This window comes from Pleurodeles waltl, chromosome 10 (assembly GCF_031143425.1).
Source record: "Pleurodeles waltl isolate 20211129_DDA chromosome 10, aPleWal1.hap1.20221129, whole genome shotgun sequence".
NCBI classification, from domain to species: domain Eukaryota; kingdom Metazoa; phylum Chordata; class Amphibia; order Caudata; family Salamandridae; genus Pleurodeles; species Pleurodeles waltl.
The window spans coordinates 103,600,939-103,619,486 of NC_090449.1; the positions used below are offsets into that span (position 1 = coordinate 103,600,939).

The following is an 18,548-nucleotide window of genomic DNA, read 5'->3' on the forward strand; positions in this document are numbered from 1 at the left end:
TCTGTTTTTTTAAGCTGACATTTCTACAGCTCACAAATGGATCTTGCCAACTACGGAAGTTAATTCAAGTATAAAAGATTGGCAAGTCTTCTAAATACTTTGTAGGTTGGTGTCTGCCTTTTGAAATAATTGTCATTCAAACCCTCTGTTTTCTTACTTTTTAATGTAATTTCTTAGGAATTCCATCAACAGAAGAGACTATGAATGGACTCATGATGCAGAGTGGCTGCCAGTCCAAGCAAGGCTCTCTTTTGTACTCAGCAGACAGTATAGGACTTTCAAATGAATGGGGCTGCAATATAAACTGTACTAACACCATTTTAAGTAGCAATGGACAAAATGTAAGTTACAGCAACTTTCTCAATTTTCTAACTAGTAAACTGTGCCACTTATTTTATTAAGTATGTGAACTCTATTGGTTAAGTTTCAGTGAAATAATTTTTGTATGCCTGTGAGGCTGAAGTCTGTGAATAATATTATTGTTCTATTTTTGCTTTGCTTAATGATGAAGTTTCAGTCCATTTTGCTTTCATCATTTGATCTATACTTTATAAAGGAGATGTAACTTTAATTATCCATCAATAGTAAAATGCAAACCATCTTCAGGTTGAATATAGTTCAATAAGAGAAAACATTTCATTTTCTGTCTGCTTTTTACAAGATCCGGCTCAATTAAATCAACCATAAAAGTACATTTGACCAAGGACACCATCTTGTAAAAAATGGTAAACTGTAAAGCATAAAGGAGTAAATGATGTTCTCTGCACCAACTCTATATATGCTGAATGAAAAACTAACAGTTCCACTTTAAGAACACAAGGAAATGCACTGTCCCCTCGGGCAAAAAGAGTCAGACATGCAGCATATTTTTTTGCTCATTAAATAAACATATTTTGAGCACTACCTTTTTATTCATGAAAGCTATTTTTTAAAACTCTTTTTCTACATTTGAGATTCTTCAATGAGTCTAAAACTGTTGAATATTCCCCACTGCATGAGCAAACCCGGCACCTTTTTTCCATAGTTTTTTACCATGGAATCTTCACTAAAAAATGCTTCTCTTTCCTTGACTGTAACAATACCAATATGTACATACACTGTTGAGGAATGTGACTGTTGTTATAAAAATAAAAAAGTCAACTAAATTCAAAAGACAGTGAGGGCATGAGACTAAGAGGCACTCGAGAACATATGAGAGCAAGGAAGAATAGGAAAGGGCTAGAAAGATTCGTTTTTCACCCTGCCTGAACAAGAATGCTGTCTTCTGACTAGGACTCCCATAGAGCAAGATGCAGGGGTTTAAAATCAAGGGGCAGAGAAAGATGCTGCTACCATTCTTGTCTCCTCCGAATAATGACATTGAGAACATTGACTTTGCCATTGAGAGCATCAGCGCCAATGTGTTTACTATCGAAGGACAGCTCTCTGGTACCATTCAATAGCATACACACTTCTTGATGTCCGGACAATCAAGGTAAGTGTTGAAGAAACCATCCTCTGTCGAAGCATTGACCATTGACAGTCATTGGCAACTGTCACAAGGGCAAAAAGGGCAGGCAACTGGTTTGCCAGTGATGTCAAAGCAAGAGAAAACAAATTTTTCTCCATCTGCGTCCTCTATTCATTTCTCTCATTCTGAGACATTACCTTGGGTAGACCTTTATTGAACATATAACCTCGACCCGCCCCAGAATAGAGACAAAAAGAGGAGAATTTATCATTCTTTTTGGACATTAGAATATGGCCACATCCCCGGATCGGGCCTCTTTACCTCATTGCCCAGTAAAGCCAATCATCGCATTTCAGGGATGTGGAATTTAATAAAATATCTACTTGTCCAGGGGACAGGTTGCTTCTTAAATCTAATTGTCCTGTGAAAAAATCTACTTGTCCCTCTGGTGCCATGTAGTGTGACAACAAATTATGGCAGCAATCTCATTCTGTAAGAGGTCCGATAATAGCCTCTCTGATCATGCCAGGGCATATACTATAGTCGAGCTTGAATACCTGCAATTTCAATCCCTACTATAGATATTCTTTATTTCTGATGGATACAACTACCTGTGGATTCCTCACCTAATGAATACTCCCATGGCGCCAGCATTCGATGGAAATCTTCTTCCTAGCTTCTGCACGTCGACGAGGACGTCACATTAGCCCACGCGACGCCGTCTGACGTCATACAGGCAATAAGAGGTCCTCGCCGACGTCAGTTCCCTTTTTTCCGTGCATTCGAAACGGTTATCTTCGAGGGAGCTACTGTTACTTTCATAGTTACAGTGTATTTTCTGCTGCGTGGATTTTCTCTGCGGTAATAATGTCTCAGAGGAAGTCGGGTTTCAAGCCCTGTCGAGAGTGTGGCGGCAAGATGTCCGTTACTGATCCTCACTCCGACTGTCTATGGTGTTTAAGCTCCGACCACGACGTCGCAACTTGTGATTCATGTCAGCACATGAATCCGAAGGCCCTGAAAGAGCGTGAGGCTAAACTATTCATGGCGAAGTCGAAGAGAAAGGAGAAGAAACATCATAAGAAGTCTTCTTCGCTAAGGTCTCATCGGCGTCATCAAGACTCCTGGCGCCGTAGGGATTCACGGCGTCATTCCAGCAAGGAGTCTCGTTCGAGGTCGCCTTTGGCTCGGCGTCGGAAGACTTGGGAGGTCAGTCCCACGGTCACGCCACATCCATCAACGCCGTTGCCCTCTCCGACGTCACCGACTTGGTTGAGGTGATGCAGCCTCTTGTGATGTCTCCGGCGTCGCGGACGTCGAGGCTGGCGTCGGGGTCGCCTTCGATCCAGGCACCCCAGTATCCAGCTTTTCCCGCTCCTGGAGCCGATAATACCGCATTTCTGAATGCGATGTATACCATCTTTCAACAGATGGCTCCAGGAGGTGCTCCGGCTGGTCCTTCGGGGCCCTTGGCCTTTTCATTGGGTGATCCTGCGCCTCTACGGCCGTCACCCTTTATGCCCTTTCTCCCTTTAGGGAATGTGGGCTCGGCGCCGGTGGCCGCTCCGGTGGCTCCAGAGGTTTTGGCCCCAGAGGTTTCCATCCCGTCGACGTCAGGATTTCGTCCTGTGACTCCGGCGGGTCCATCGGAGACTCCAAGATTTCTTCGTCCGGCTCCTTCCTCGGCGCCGAAGCTGCCTGTGGCGCCGGATGCGGCGTCGGATGGTTCTGGAGATTGGCGCCGATCTTCGGCGGAGGCCATGTCGACTCCGCGTATCGAGGAAAGACTACATTCAAGGAGGCGTGCTCTCCGTCTTTTGGAAGAGCAGGAATACCAACTAGTCTTGGAGGAAGAAGAGGTTGAGGACTCTGGTGATGGACTGCATGGTCTGGATACAGCCAGTGGGCTGGATACTTCTCCTGAGTGGGACCTTTCATCTACAGGGGAATATACGGAGGAGGCTGCTACCTTTCACGCTGTGGTGAGGAAGGCGGCTAACTTTCTGGACCTGCCTTTGCCGGTGGCAGAGGCGAAGCAGAATTTACTGACTGAGGTACTGCATCCGGCCTCTGCTGCAGCGGAGCCTCTCTTGCCATTTAATGAGGCTTTGCTTGATCCGGTGTTAGAGGTGTGGAAGAAGCCAGTATCTTCCTCGGCTGTTCATAGGGCTGTGGCCAGGAGATATCGAGCTGCACCATCTGACCCTGGCTTTCTGTCTAGACACCCTAAGCCGGAGAGCTTGGTGGTGCAAGCCTCCTGTTCCTCTAGGTCAGCGCCTGGATCTTTCCCGACGGTACCAGGAGACAGAGACTCTAAAAAGCTGGATGCACAATCCAAGAAGATATTTTCCTCTTGTAGTTTGGCGTTGAAGGCCACCAACGCGACTTGCATTCTGGGGAGATACATCCATGCTCTCATGGACGATATTTCATCTTCATTTACGGAGCTTCCCCAGGGACTCTTGAATGTTGTCTCGGATGCCCAGGCTGCCGCAACCCAGATTATCCAGTCTGCGCTGGACACGACCGACTCGGTGGCTAGGGCAATGGGCACGGCTGTGGTGGCAAGGAGGCAGGCCTGGCTCCGTAACTCAGGGTTTTCTGCGGACGTGCAGTCGACCCTGTTGGACCTCCCGTTTGATGGGGACAAACTGTTTGGAGCCAAAGCAGATTCGGCCTTGGAGAGATTTAAAGAAAGCAGGGCCACAGCCAAATCATTAGGGCTGCAAGCCCCTTCTTCTTCTGCCTCCTCCAGATTTTTCAGGAGATTTCGTGGATTTGGGCGTGGCTCTTCCTCCTCTTCCTTTCGGGGGAGATTCCAGCAACCCACCTCTTCCCTCCCCTATAGATCATTTAGAGGGAGGGGTAGGGCCCGCACCAGAGGAGCCTCTCAGCAGCACTCTACCTCTTCCTCGTCCTCTGGAGGGGTGCAGCAGGGAAAGCAGCCATAGGCTTCCACCATTTCCCACTCACTCCTCTCCTGTAGGGGGGAGGTTACGGCATTTTCTCCACAAGTGGGAGACTATTACATCGGACACTTGGGTTATCAGTATTGTGGGAAAAGGCTACACCCTTTCCTTTCGGGAGTTTCCACCCCCCATCCCGCCCCGCCCATCTTATTGTTCAGAAGAACACCTCCTGTTGTTAGAACAGGAGGTTCAAGTCCTCCTTTCAAAGGGCGCGGTGGAGTTAGTCCCAGAGCAGGAAAGGGGTCGAGGTTGTTACTCAAGGTACTTCCTGATTCCCAAGAAGGATGGTCAGTTGAGACCAATCCTGGGTCTGAGGATCTTGAATTGGTTCCTCAAACAGGAAAAGTTCAAGATGCTGACCCTAGCTCAGGTGCATTTGGCGTTGAACAAAGAAGATTGGATGGTGTCTGTCAACTTGCAGGATGCTTATTTTCATATCCCGATACTCAAGTTGCACAGGAAGTATCTCCGGTTTGTGGTAGGGTCGCAGCACTATCAGTTTGCGGTCCTCCCATTTGGTCTTACTTCAGCAGCTCGAGTCTTCACGAAGGTGATGTCAGTGGTTGCGGCAGAGCTCAGAAGGAAGGGGATAGCAGTATTCCCTTACTTGGACGACTGGTTGATCAAAGCCAAGTCTCCAGAGCTTGTGTCGCATCATCTGCAGTCAACAACCCAGTTGTTGTTCGACCTGGGCTTTTCGGTGAACGTGCCCAAATCTCACCTGGAGCCCTCTCAGCGCCTCCTGTTCATAGGGGCAGTACTGGATACAACATTGAATCGAGCCTTTCCTCTGCCTCAGCGGATTCAAGATATTCAGGAGTTGATTCCAATGTTTCGAAATGGAGCGGTAGTTCCAGTCCTCAAGGTCCTTCGTCTGCTCGGTCTGTTTGCCTCCTGCATACTGTTGGTCACGCATGCTCGCTGGCATATGAGGGCTCTTCAGTGGTGCCTCCGAAGGCAGTGGTCTCAACACAAAGGAGATCTAGAAGGTGCTGTCAAGATCTCCGGAGATGCTGCTGTGGACTTGAAGTGGTGGATTGCGGGCAACAATCTTTCACAAGGAAAGCCGTTCGCGCAGTCACCACCAGTGACCACGGTCATAACGGATGCTTCCACTCTAGGGCGGGGAGCTCATCTGGGGGATCTGGAGATCAAAGGGCTTTGGTCTCCAGAGGAACAGATTTTTCATATCAATCTGTTGGAGTTGCGGGCTGTACGTCCGGCTCTCAAGGCCTTCCTCCCTTCCCTTCGTGGTCAGTCGGTACAGGTCCTGACGGACAATACTACTGCGATGTGGTACATAAACAAACAGGGAGGAGTAGGGTCGTACCTTCTCTGCAGAGAAGCTCTTCGACTATGGTCCTGGGTAAAGGACCATCAGATTTGCTTGGTAGCAAATCATCTGGCCGGGGTCTTGAATGTACGTGCGGACAGTCTCAGTCGCCATTTCTCGGCCGACCACGAGTGGCGTCTCCATCCAGATCAAGTCCGTTTAATCTTCCAGATGTGGGGGTTTCCTCGGATAGATTTGTTTGCCACTCTGGAGAACGCACATTGTCCGTTATTCTGCAGCCTCCAGTATCCGATGCAGGGAGCGTTGGGGGGCGCGTTTCAGATAACCTGGTGCAGCCAGTTCCTTTACGCGTTTCCCCCCATACCCTTGATTCCTCGGGTGTTGAGGAAGATTCGCCAAGACCGGGCCCAAGTCATCTTAATAGCTCCGGATTGGCCAAGGAGGGTGTGGTACTACGACCTTCTCCATCTCTCACTGTGCCCTCCGCTCCGTCTCCCTCTCAGGGCAGACCTCCTCTCGCAGTCGCAGGGGCAGGTTTTACACCCCAACCTCCAGAGTCTGCACCTACATGCCTGGAGATTGAGCGGGGCAACCTGAGTTCCTTCTCTCTCCCGTCTGATGTAGTGGATTTTATATTAGCGGCCAGGCGACACTCCTAAATCTATCTACGCTAATAGGTGGTCTAAATTTGTTATGTGGTGTGGAGAGAGACAGATTGATCCCTTACATGCTCATCTGTCAGATGTTTTGTCTTTTGCTCTGTCTCTAGCGCAGAAAGGTTGTGCAGTGGCTACCATTAAAGGTTATTTGTCTGCCTTGTCAGCCTTCATTTGTCTTCCAGACCAACCATCGTTATTTAAATCCCCTATTGTTCTCAGATTCTTGAAAGGTCTTCTAAATAAATATCCTCCAAAACCATTCGTTATGCCTCAATGGGATTTGTCCTTGATCCTGACTTTCCTTATGGGGTCCCCTTTTGAACCTATGCATTCTTGCCCCTTAAGGTATTTAGTTATTAAGACAGTCTTCTTGGTGGCTATAACATCTGCAAGGAGAGTGAGTGAGTTGCAGGCCTTATCAGTAAAACCCCCTTATACAAACTTTTATGGGGATAAGGTGGTGTTGAGGACCAAGGCTGCTTTCCTCCCGAAGGTTGTTTCACCCTTCCATTTGGCCCAGACAATTACTTTGTCCACGTTCTATCCTCCGCCTCATCCTTCAAAGGAGGAAGAGAGACTACATCGCTTGGACCCAAAGAGGGCGTTAAGCTTCTACATTGATAGAACGAAGGACTTCAGGCTGGAGGATCAGCTGTTCATCGGATACGTGGGCAAGAGGAGAGGAAAGGCAGTCCACAAGAGAACACTCTCCAGGTGGGTTGTTCTTTGCATTAAAATCTGTTACTCTTTAGCAAAGAAGGATCCTCTTGATGGCATTAGAGCTCATTCCACCAGAGCTAAGTCGGCCACTTCGGCCTTGGCCAGAGGTGTTCCTGTGGTCGACATCTGCAAGGCCGCAACTTGGTCGTCCCTTCACACTTTTGCGAAGCATTACTGTTTGGACTCTGAGGTCAGAAGGGATGGCCATTTTGCACGGTCAGTGCTGCAGGATTTCTTGGTTTAACCATTTAGGCACCCACCACCGGGCGTGGTACTGCTTTGGGTCTCTATTCATTAGGTGAGGAATCCACAGGTAGTTGTATCCATCAGAAGAACGAGTTACTTACCTTCGGTAACAACTTTTCTTGTGGATACATTGGCTACCTGTGGATTCCTCACGGTCCCACCCGCCTCCCCGTTGCCTTTTTGGTCTTACCAAGTAATCCTTGAGTGCGCTCCTATTGGTCTTCAAGACTGCAATAGATTTTGTATATATGGATATTTGTATATATATATATATATATGTTCGAAGGCATGTGTAGCTGCAGATACACATGCTGTGCACATCCCGCCATCTGGTGTTGGGCTCGGAGTGTTACAAGTTGTTTTTCTTCGAAGAAGTCTTTTCGAGTCACGAGACCGAGGGACTCCTCCCATTTTGACTCCATTGCACATGGGCGTCGACTCCATCTTAGATTGTTTTTTTTCCGCCATCGGGTTCGGACGTGTTCCTTTTCGCTCCGTGTTTCAGGTCGGAAAGTTAGATAGAATCTCAGAAAAATCGTCGGTATTGTTTGCGTTCTGTATCGGGTTAGTTACAACAGATCGACACCGAATTAAGAAGAGCTCCGGTGGCCCTTCGGGGTTTTTTTCCATCCCCGTCGGGGCCTGGTCGGCCCGGCCACGTGTCTCTTCAAGGCTGATGGAACGGACCCCATTCCGCTTCTGTCCAAAATGCCATAACAAGTATCCATATACAGATCAACATCTGGTCTGTAACTTGTGTTTGTCACCAGAACACAAGGAGGATACTTGTGAGGCCTGTCGAGCGTTTCGGTCCAGGGAGACACTCAGGGACCGAAGAGCAAGAAGACTGCAAATGGCGTCGGCGCCGACAGGACAAGAGCGTTTCGAGGAGGAGGAAGAAACATTCTCCACCCAGGAGTCGGACTCTGAGGAGATCGATCCTGAGGAAAAGCCTAAAACCGTGAGTAAGACGTCGAAACCAAGAACTCACGAGAAAAGCGCTAAAGCCCAGGGGACGCCACCGCCAACAGGCCTTGGCTTAACCCGAAAAATAGGTGACCGTTCATCGGCACCGAAAAAGTGCGAGCTGGTGTCGAAGTCATCCGACTCCGGTCGAGATACCGGCACACAGCAATCTCGGGCCCGAGATAGTGGCTCAGAGAAGATTCGGCACCGAGACAGCGGCACCGAAACGGGTCGGCACAGAGAGAGCACGACGCCGAAAGTAAAGAAGGTTTCGTCGGAGACGAAAAAAGCAGCCGAAAAGGTTTCGGTACCGAAATATCCGGCCTCGGAACCGAAAACAAGTTCCTACACTAAGGAACAAGGACTGTCCACACAAATGAAGACACATAGATTTGGACATGAATTAGAGACAATAGAGCCAGATCACACACCAAGACGGCTCTTTATTCAAAAAGATACGGGGAAGATCAGCACTCTTCCTCCAGTCAAAATGAAACGCAAGCTTGCCTTCCAAGACAAGGACAAACAGCCACACGCAAAGGTGGCTAAACAAGTAACACCGCCACCATCCCCACATCACTCTCTGCAAACATCACCGGTAGCCACTCCACCAATGATGCAATCTCCAACTCATACAGGAATGAGTCAAGATGACCCTGACGCATGGGACCTTTATGACGCACCAGTGTCAGATAATATTCCAGAATGCTATCCAGCTAAACCATCGCCACCAGAGGATAGTACAGGCTACGCACAGGTGGTGTCAAGAGCAGCGGCATTTCATAATGTCAGCCTTCATTCAGAGGCCATTGAAGACGACTTTCTTTTTAATACACTGTTGTCCACACACAGCCAATATCAGAGTCTTCCTATGCTACCCGGAATGCTAAAACACTCCAAACAAGTGTTTGAGGAGCCTGTTAAAGGGAGAGCCATTACTCCAAGAGTAGATAAAAAATATAAACCGCCACCAACAGACCCAGTCTACATTACACAACAGCTAACACCAGACTCTGTTGTAGTGGGAGCAGCGGGCAAAAGAGCCAACTATCATACTTCAGGAGATGCACCACCTCCAGATAAAGAAAGTCGAAAATTCGATGCTGCAGGCAAAAGGGTGGCGGCACAGGCAGCAAACCATTGGCGTACTGCAAATTCGCAAGCTTTGCTAGCCAGATATGATAGGGCCCATTGGGATGAGATGCAACACCTTATTGAACATTTACCCAAGGAGTTCCAAAAAAGAGCGCAGCAAGTAGTAGAAGAAGGACAGAGTATCTCCAATAATCAGATACGGTCAGCAATGGATGCTGCAGACACAGCTGCTAGAACTGTCAACACAGCAGTAACAATAAGGAGACATGCATGGCTGCGTACATCAGGATTTAAACCAGAGATACAGCAAGCTGTGCTGAATATGCCATTCAACGGACAACAGTTGTTTGGGCCTGAGGTGGACACTGCGATCGAAAAACTTAAGAAAGACACTGACACGGCCAAAGCCATGGGCGCACTCTACTCCCCACAGAGCAGAGGCGCATTTCGAAAGACACAATTTCGAGGGGGGTTTCGAGGGCAAACCACAGAAGCCACAACCTCACAAACAAAGCCCACTTACCAGAGCAGTATCAGCGGGGAGGTTTTCGGGGACAATATAGAGGGGGACAATTTCAAAGGAATAGAGGAAAGTTCCAAAGTCCCAAAACTCCTCCAAACAAGCAGTGACTTCAAGGTCACAAATCCCCAACACATAACACCTGTGGGGGGGAGACTAACCAAGTTTTACAAACATTGGGAGGAAATAACAGACACTTGGGTCTTAGCAATTATCCAACATGGTTATTGCATAGAATTTCTCAAATTCCCTCCAAACATCCCACCGAAAACACACAATATGTCAAAACAACATATAGATCTTCTAGGACTAGAAGTTCAGGCATTGCTACAAAAAGAAGCAATAGAGTTAGTACCAAAACAACAAATAAACACAGGAGTTTACTCCCTGTACTTTCTGATACCCAAAAAAGACAAGAGTCTGAGACCTATACTAGATCTCAGAACATTAAATACCTACATCAAATCAGATCACTTTCACATGGTTACATTACAAGACGTAATCCCACTGCTCAAACAACAAGACTACATGACAACACTAGACCTAAAGGATGCATATTTCCATATACCAATACATCCTTCACACAGAAAGTACCTAAGGTTTGTATTCCAAGGGATACATTACCAATTCAAAGTGTTGCCATTCGGAATAACAACTGCACCAAGAGTTTTTACAAAATGCCTAGCAGTAGTAGCTGCACATATCAGAAGGCAGCAAATACATGTGTTCCCGTACCTAGACGATTGGTTAATCAAAACCAACACGCTAAGATGGTGTTCACAACACACAAAATATGTCATAGAAATCCTCCACAAACTAGGTTTCTCAATCAACTACACAAAGTCACACCTTCTGCCGTGTCAAACACAGCAGTACTTAGGAGCAACAATCAACACAGCAAAAGGGATTGCCACTCCGAGTCCACAAAGAGTTCACACATTTCACAATGTAATACAGACCATGTATCCAAATCAAAAGATACAAGTCAAACTAGTGATGAAACTACTAGGCATGATGTCTTCATGCATAGCCATTGTCCCAAACGCAAGGTTGCACATGCGGCCCTTACAACAGCGCCTAGCATCACAATGGTCACAAGCACAGGGTCAGCTTCTAGATCTGGTGTTGATAGACCGCCAAACATACATCTCGCTTCAATGGTGGAACAGTATAAATTTAAACCAAGGGCGGCCTTTCCAAGACCCAGTGCCACAATACGTAATAACAGATGCTTCCATGATAGGGTGGGGAGCACACCTCAATCAACACAGCATCCAAGGACAATGGGACATACAGCAAAAACAGTTTCACATAAATCACTTAGAACTGTTAGCGGTATTTCTAGCGCTCAAAGCATTTCAACCCATAATAAGCCACAAACACATTCTTGTCAAAACAGACAACATGACAACAATGTATTACCTAAACAAACAGGGAGGCACACACTCGACACAGTTGTGTCTCCTAACACAGAAAATATGGCATTGGGCGATTCACAACCACATTCGCTTAATAGCACAATTTATTCCAGGAATTCAGAACCAGTTAGCAGACAATCTCTCTCGGGATCACCAACAGATCCACGAATGGGAGATTCACCCCCAAATAACACTTACTTCCATATGTGGGGAACACCACAAATAGATCTATTTGCAACAAAGGAAAACTCAAAATGCCAAAACTTCGCATCCAGGTACCCACAAGATCAGTCTCAGGGCAATGCTGAGTCAGGGATATTTGCTTACGTTTTTCCCCCTCTCCCACTCCTTCCATATCTAGTAAACAAATTGAGTCAAAACAAACTCAAACTCATACTAATAGCACCGACATGGGCAAGACAACCTTGGTACACAACACTACTAGACCTGTCAGTAGTACCTCATGTCAAACTACCCAACAGACCAGATCTGTTAACACAACACAAACAACAGATCAGACATCCAAATCCAGCATCGCTGAAACTAGCAATTTGGCTCCTGAAATCCTAGAATTCGGACACTTAGACCTCACACAAGAATGTATGGAGGTCATAAGACAAGCTAGGAAACCTACCACTAGACACTGCTATGCAAATAAGTGGAAAAGATTTGTTTATTACTGCCATATTAATCAAATTCAACCCTTACACGCATCTGCCAAAGATATAGTAGGATACTTACTACAATTGCAAAAGTCAAAGCTAGCTTTCTCTTCAATAAAGATACATCTTACCGCAATTTCAGCCTACCTGCAAATTACGCACTCAACTTCATTATTTAGGATACCAGTCATAAAAGCATTTATGGAAGGTCTAAAGAGAATTATACCACCACGAACACCACCAGTTCCTTCATGGAACCTCAACATTGTCTTAACACGACTCATGGGTCCACCTTTTGAGCCCATGCACTCTTGTGAAATGCAATACTTAACATGGAAAGTTGCATTTTTGATTGCCATCACATCTCTAAGAAGAGTGAGTGAAATTCAAGCATTTACCATACAAGAACCATTTATTCAAATACACAAGCATAAAGTAGTTCTACGGACAAATCCAAATTTTTTACCAAAAGTGATCTCACCGTTCCACTTGAATCAAACAGTAGAATTACCAGTGTTCTTCCCACAGCCAGACTCTGTAGCTGAAAGAGCACTGCATACATTAGACATCAAAAGAGCGCTAATGTACTACATTGACAGAACAAAACTAATTTGAAAAACAAAACAACTATTTATTGCTTTCCAAAAACCTCATACAGGGAATCCAATTTCTAAATAAGGCATTGCTAGATGGATAGTTAAGTGTATTCAAACCTGCTATCTTAAAGCAAAGAGAGAGCTGCCTATTACACCAAAGGCACACTCAACCAGAAAAAAAGGTGCTACCATGGCCTTTCTAGGAAATATTCCAATGAACGAAATATGTAAGGCAGCAACATGGTCTACGCCTCATACATTTACCAAACACTACTGTGTAGATGTGTTAACTGCACAGCAGGCCACAGTAGGTCAAGCTGTACTACGAACATTATTTCAAACAACTTCAACTCCTACAGGCTGAACCAACGCTTTTGGGGAGATAACTGCTTACTAGTCTATGCACAGCATGTGTATCTGCAGCTACACATGCCATCGAACGGAAAATGTCACTTACCCAGTGTACATCTGTTCGTGGCATTAGTCGCTGCAGATTCACATGCGCCCACCCGCCTCCCCGGGAGCCTGTAGCCATTTAGAAGTTGATCTTGAACATTTGTAAATTTGTAAATATATTACTTTAAACTTCATTATGTACATACGTATTCACTCCATTGCATGGGCACTATTACTAGCATACACAACTCCTACCTCACCCTCTGCGGGGAAAACAATCTAAGATGGAGTCGACGCCCATGCGCAATGTAGTCGAAATGGGAGGAGTCCCTCGGTCTCGTGACTCGAAAAAAGACTTCTTCAAAGAAAAACAACTTGTAACACTCCGAGCCCAACACCAGATGGCGGGATGTGCACAGCATGTGAATCTGCAGCGACTAATGCCACGAACAGATGTACACTGGGTAAGTGACATTTTCCATATATATCTTTGTGTATATGCATAATTAGTATATATTTGTTTGTTTAAAAAAAAAGAGAGAGAGTTATATTAAATCTATAGCCATTTTATTGCAATGTTGTGTGATTTACAATGTTATGGGATGTTGCCTTGCTCTTTCATTGCATTGGGTTATTGTTCTCATGCACGTAAAAAATGTTGGTACTGACGTCGGCACGTCGGCGAGGACCTCTTATTGCCTGTATGACGTCAGACGGCGTTGCGTGGGCTAATGTGACGTCCTCGTCGACGTGCAGAAGCTAGGAAGAAGATTTCCGTCGAATGCTGGCGCCATGGGAGTATTCATTAGGTGAGGAATCCACAGGTAGCTAATGTATCCACCAGAAAAGTTGTTACCGAAGGTAAGTAACTTGTTCTTTGCTACCTTTCCGCAGATCTATGTACCAGGGCTGGAGGAAGCAGTAAGCAATAGTTCCAGGGCTGGAATGCCTTTGAGTCTGCAAACCTACTAGCTTGCATGTTTTAAGGATGTTAAAGTGCATGTTTTAAGGATGTTCACTATCTGTTCTCTAATCCTTCCCCATACTGAGAAAGGTTGGAAATGTACTCCTGTTAACGGCAGAAGTAGAAGTTCTTCCAGTATTGGGAAAAAAAGTGGTTGGAGTCAATGTGAACCTGTAAACGCTCAATAGATTTTTGCATGAGCAAATCTATAAGTGCTTGTGCTAAAATACAGTTCACAGATATTTTCTAGGAGTACGATTTCCTTGTCTACTTCTGTAAGTCCTTGCGAATTTTGGAAAGCCACTAATTCAAAGGCAGATAGCATGAGTGCACTTTTGTGACGTTCTTTACGAATTGGGTCCCTGATTAGGTCTGGTGTTGACAAAGACATTTTATTTTTATTAATATTCTTTATCTATCTATCTATCTATCTATTGGCTGGTTTTACTGTGAGTGATCACATTCTGCTGTTCCACAAGGAGAATATTGACACAAAATAGTTTCGTTCAGTGCCAGGAACTAATGTGGCAATCAGTGGTGTCATGAAACTGGAAAGAACATGGAACCCCCCCCCCTCCAAGCACCCAAACAAGGCAGGTGCTGTGCTGAGGGGGTCCCCTGGAGGGGTCTCCCTGCACCACGGGGACTGCGGGAACTTTGTTACACCACTAGTGGCAATGTGTGCTTTTTGAGACCAAAAAAGTTTTGTTTTTGTTTTTTTTGTTTTGCTTTTTGCCAGTGTTCATTATAATGGTGAGGGCCTGGCAGCTCCCACGACATTAAAGTGTTACAAAAGCCACGTTAACCTCTTAGCTGCTGGGCCTTTCCCCCCCCCCCATGCTGAGCCCTTTTTTGGCTATTTGGGGTAGTTCGCGCTTAGGCCTTCATAACTTTTTGTCCACATAAGCTATCCATGCCAAATGTGCGTCCTTTTTTTCCATCATCCTAGGGATTCTAATGGTACCCAGAGTTTGTGGTTTCCCCTGGAGGAGGCCAAGAAACTAGCCAAAATACAGTGAAAATATTGTTTTTTCCAAAAAAATGGGAAAAAAGGGCTGCCGAAGAAGGCTTGTGGTTTTTTTTTTCCCTGAAAATGCCATCAACAAAGGGTTTCTGGTGCTGAAATCACCATTTTCCCACCTTTCAGGAACGGGTAGAATTGAATCAGAAAACCACTTTTTTCAACACAAATTTGGCATTTTACTGGGACATACCCCCTTTTAACTATTTTTGGTGCTTTCAGCCTCCTTCCAGTTAGTGACAGGAATGGGTGTGAAACCAATGCTGGATCCCGGAAAGCTAAACATTTCTGAAAACTAGACAAAATTCTAAATTCCGCAAGGGGTCATTTGTGTAGATCCTACAAGGACGTCACAAAGGGGTGGGTGGGGGGTGGGGGAGACACGGAAGAGCTTCCGTGTCTCCCTGGGAGCGGAAAAAAAATAAAAATCCTCGGGTGCGACGCACCAGAGGATTTATTAACCCCCTCCCTGGTGTCGGCCACTGGTCGTGACCCGCACCAGGGAGGTAGTGTGGGTGTCGGCCAGTGGCCGACGCCCGCATTGAAGGGGTTAAAACAAGACATGCATTGATGGAACCAAAATACTCACAACAAATGTTGGATCGGATGCCTCTGCCAGTGCTTGTTTATTTTCATGCTTCCCATAATCTTGTTGAAAATGTTAAACTGATTTTCCATTAGGAATATTTTTTAGAAATACTAGTATGCATCAACACATTTTGCTAAATGAAACTTCAAAGAAACAGCACCTAAAATTTCATAGTAGCGATAGGTTTTCGTTTACTACCTGCATTTGTTTCTGAACATTTTATTTTGAAAGCAAAGAATCATCACTCTTGCTTACAAGCTTCTGCCAATATTTGCATGTAATCAGAGAGCATTCTGAGAGCATTAACCTTAGCCTCATATTGTCAAACGTGTGTACATTTTTTTTTTTCTTTTTTTTTACTGGAACCACTGTCAGTAGTACAGTGTAACCTTAAAACGTTTTTGTACACCACTCACCCTAATAGTAAAGGCTTTTCAATAATGAACCATAAATACAAGTTCGAACACCATTAACCTATAGACACACATATCACCTCAACTGCAGACAGTCCCTTCTCTGTAAACTGGCAGCCAAAGGGTTTGTGCTGCTGGGATTTGGGTCTACTTTTCCCAAGGACAAAATAAACATGAACACTTGTTGCCCTTGACCCCAAACAACATGTCCCGGGCATTGGGTGATAGGAATTCCACATCACTGCCATTTGAAGATCCAGTTCAGATTCCCCTAAAGTCCTTTTGGAAATGACCCTTTTTGCAGGGTTATCTCCAAACATTTTGTCTTCTTCCTCCTATTTTTTCTGATCTGTGTTTGCTGGTTTTAGGACTCTGGGCACTTTACCACTGCTGACAAGTGCTCTGTGTCTAAATTAGGTTGGTGGTTGGTTTCTCCATGATTTTCATATCTGATTTACTATTAAGTCCCTAGTAAAGTGCACTGGAGGTGCCCAGGGCCTGTAAATCGAATGCTACTAGTGGGCCTGCAGAACGTATTGTGCCACTCACATGAGTAGCCCTGTAAACATGTCTCAGACCTGCCACTGCAAGGTCTGTGTGTGCAGTTTTAAACTGCCATTTCGACCTAGCAAGTGCACCCACTTGTTAGGCCCAAACCTTCCATTTTACTACATGTAGGTCACCTCTAAGGTAGTCCCAAGGCAGCCCCATGGACAGGGTGCAGTGTATTTAAAAGGTTGGATATGAACTAGTGTGTTTTACAAGTCCTTCTAGTGAAATACTGCCAAATTAGTTTTTCACTATTTCAAGGCCTCTCTCTCCCATAGGTTAATATGAGGATTGCCTTGAAATTTCTTTTAAGTGGAATTTCCCATTGGGATCAGATAGAGATATGGACTTTGGGGTCTCTGAACTCACAATTTAAAAATACATATTTTGGGAAAGAAGTTTTTTGGATTGTAAGTTTGCAAAATGCCACTTTTAGAAAGTGAACAAACACTAATGATGGACGGAATGCAGTACCAATCAAATATTCACCCCCCGTCACAGATCTGGGTTTAATCCATCAATTATTTTGCTCACCATTCCACCCCTGTTTGGGCCCAGCCATGTGCAAATCAGTCTTGACCCTGTTCCGCATGGGAACAGTCCAGCCCGAATTGTCAGGCCAGCTTCTCCCTAGACCAGAAACAAGCATCCTAGGACTGGTTTCAGGGTATCACCCTTTATCAGCTAGGCTAGCTTGAATCCAGTGGCATAGTGAGCCTGGGACCCACATCTGGGCACACCCAGCGCACTTAGGGTGACAAAAACAATCAAACACAAATGATGGACGGAATGTGGAACCAATCCAACATTCACCCCCAGTCACAGATCTGGGTTCAATCCATCACTTTTTGTGCTCACCATGCCAAAAGTGGGCATTTTCATGCAAAACCATTCTGTGCCTCTACCTGGCTGCTGAATACAAGTCTGGGTCAGACTGATGGTTGGGCTATTTGTAAATTCCTCTAGACAGTAACACAAAGGGAGCTGACGTGTGTCTTGCATATGGTGATGGGTGTTCCTGGGCTAGAGTGGAGGGATAGCTGACACTTGCAACTGAATAGAGCTTTGTCTGTCCTTACACATTAGAGTCTCCAACCCCTGGAGTGTGTCTGGGGCCTGGACAGGGAGAGGCAGGGTCTTGTGCACTGCAAAGACTTTCATTTGACGTTTTCCTACTTCAGAGGCTTAAATGAGTATAAGTATTGGACTACTGACCCCACAACCTCAGAACATTTCTGGACTGAGGACATTCTGCTAGGGAGAAGAGCTGGATACTTGAGGAGGACCTGCCACTCCGCCTATTGCTTTGCTGGTCTGCTGCTGCTACTTCTGCCCTGGACTTTGCTTTCTTCATCCTTCTTTCTAAGGTTCTCAAAGGGCTCCTGCTGTGAAGTCACAGGGACATCAAAGACTTCATCTGCCAGTGCCTGGGCTCTTCTGCTGAGAAGTCCTGACTTGTTAAGTGGTGGCAAATACAGTCCTTGGGTCCTTAGAAGTGGAAGCTGGTAACCTGCGGGGGAAGATCCATGCACCGCTGTATGCGCATCATAAAAATCGACTCAGCGCCTGTCCTGTGGCTAAAACTTTGATACAGTGCCTGCCTTGTGGTGAGATAATCGACGCAGCGCCTGCTCTCAACGTGGACCCTTTGCACAGCCTATCAGAATTTTCCACGCATTGACCTAGAGCGTCAAATCTTTAACATCGCAGCAAGGACCTGAGGCTGCGTGTCTGGAAATCGATGCACCCTTCACCTGCAGGGTAACGAATCGACACATCGCCTACCAGTCAAGGAAAGCATTGATGCACGGCCTCACTTGCGAGTAAGGAATCTAAGCATTGCTTGCTTTTCTGAAGCATCACCTCTTCTGCGCCGTTAGTTTTTAGGCAAACCAAGTACTTTGTGCTAAAAAATGCATCCATTGAATCTATGGATTAAGACTCTTTTTACTATTAAAAATGTATATCTTTTCTTGTGTACGTTGGATTTTTGTCGTTTTGGTCTTGTTTTACTTTGATAA

At 45.7% G+C, this 18,548-nt stretch overlaps 1 protein-coding gene across 1 annotated transcript in view; it reads left to right on the plus strand.

The window, feature by feature from the left end:
• UNKL (unk like zinc finger) overlaps nt 1-18,548 on the plus strand; it is a 453,251-nt gene that overhangs the window by 239,651 nt on the left and 195,052 nt on the right. The window contains exon 8 of the mRNA XM_069209876.1: nt 178-341. Within this exon, the coding sequence (XP_069065977.1) occupies nt 178-341 (164 nt within the window). The remainder of the gene's footprint in view (nt 1-177; nt 342-18,548) is intronic.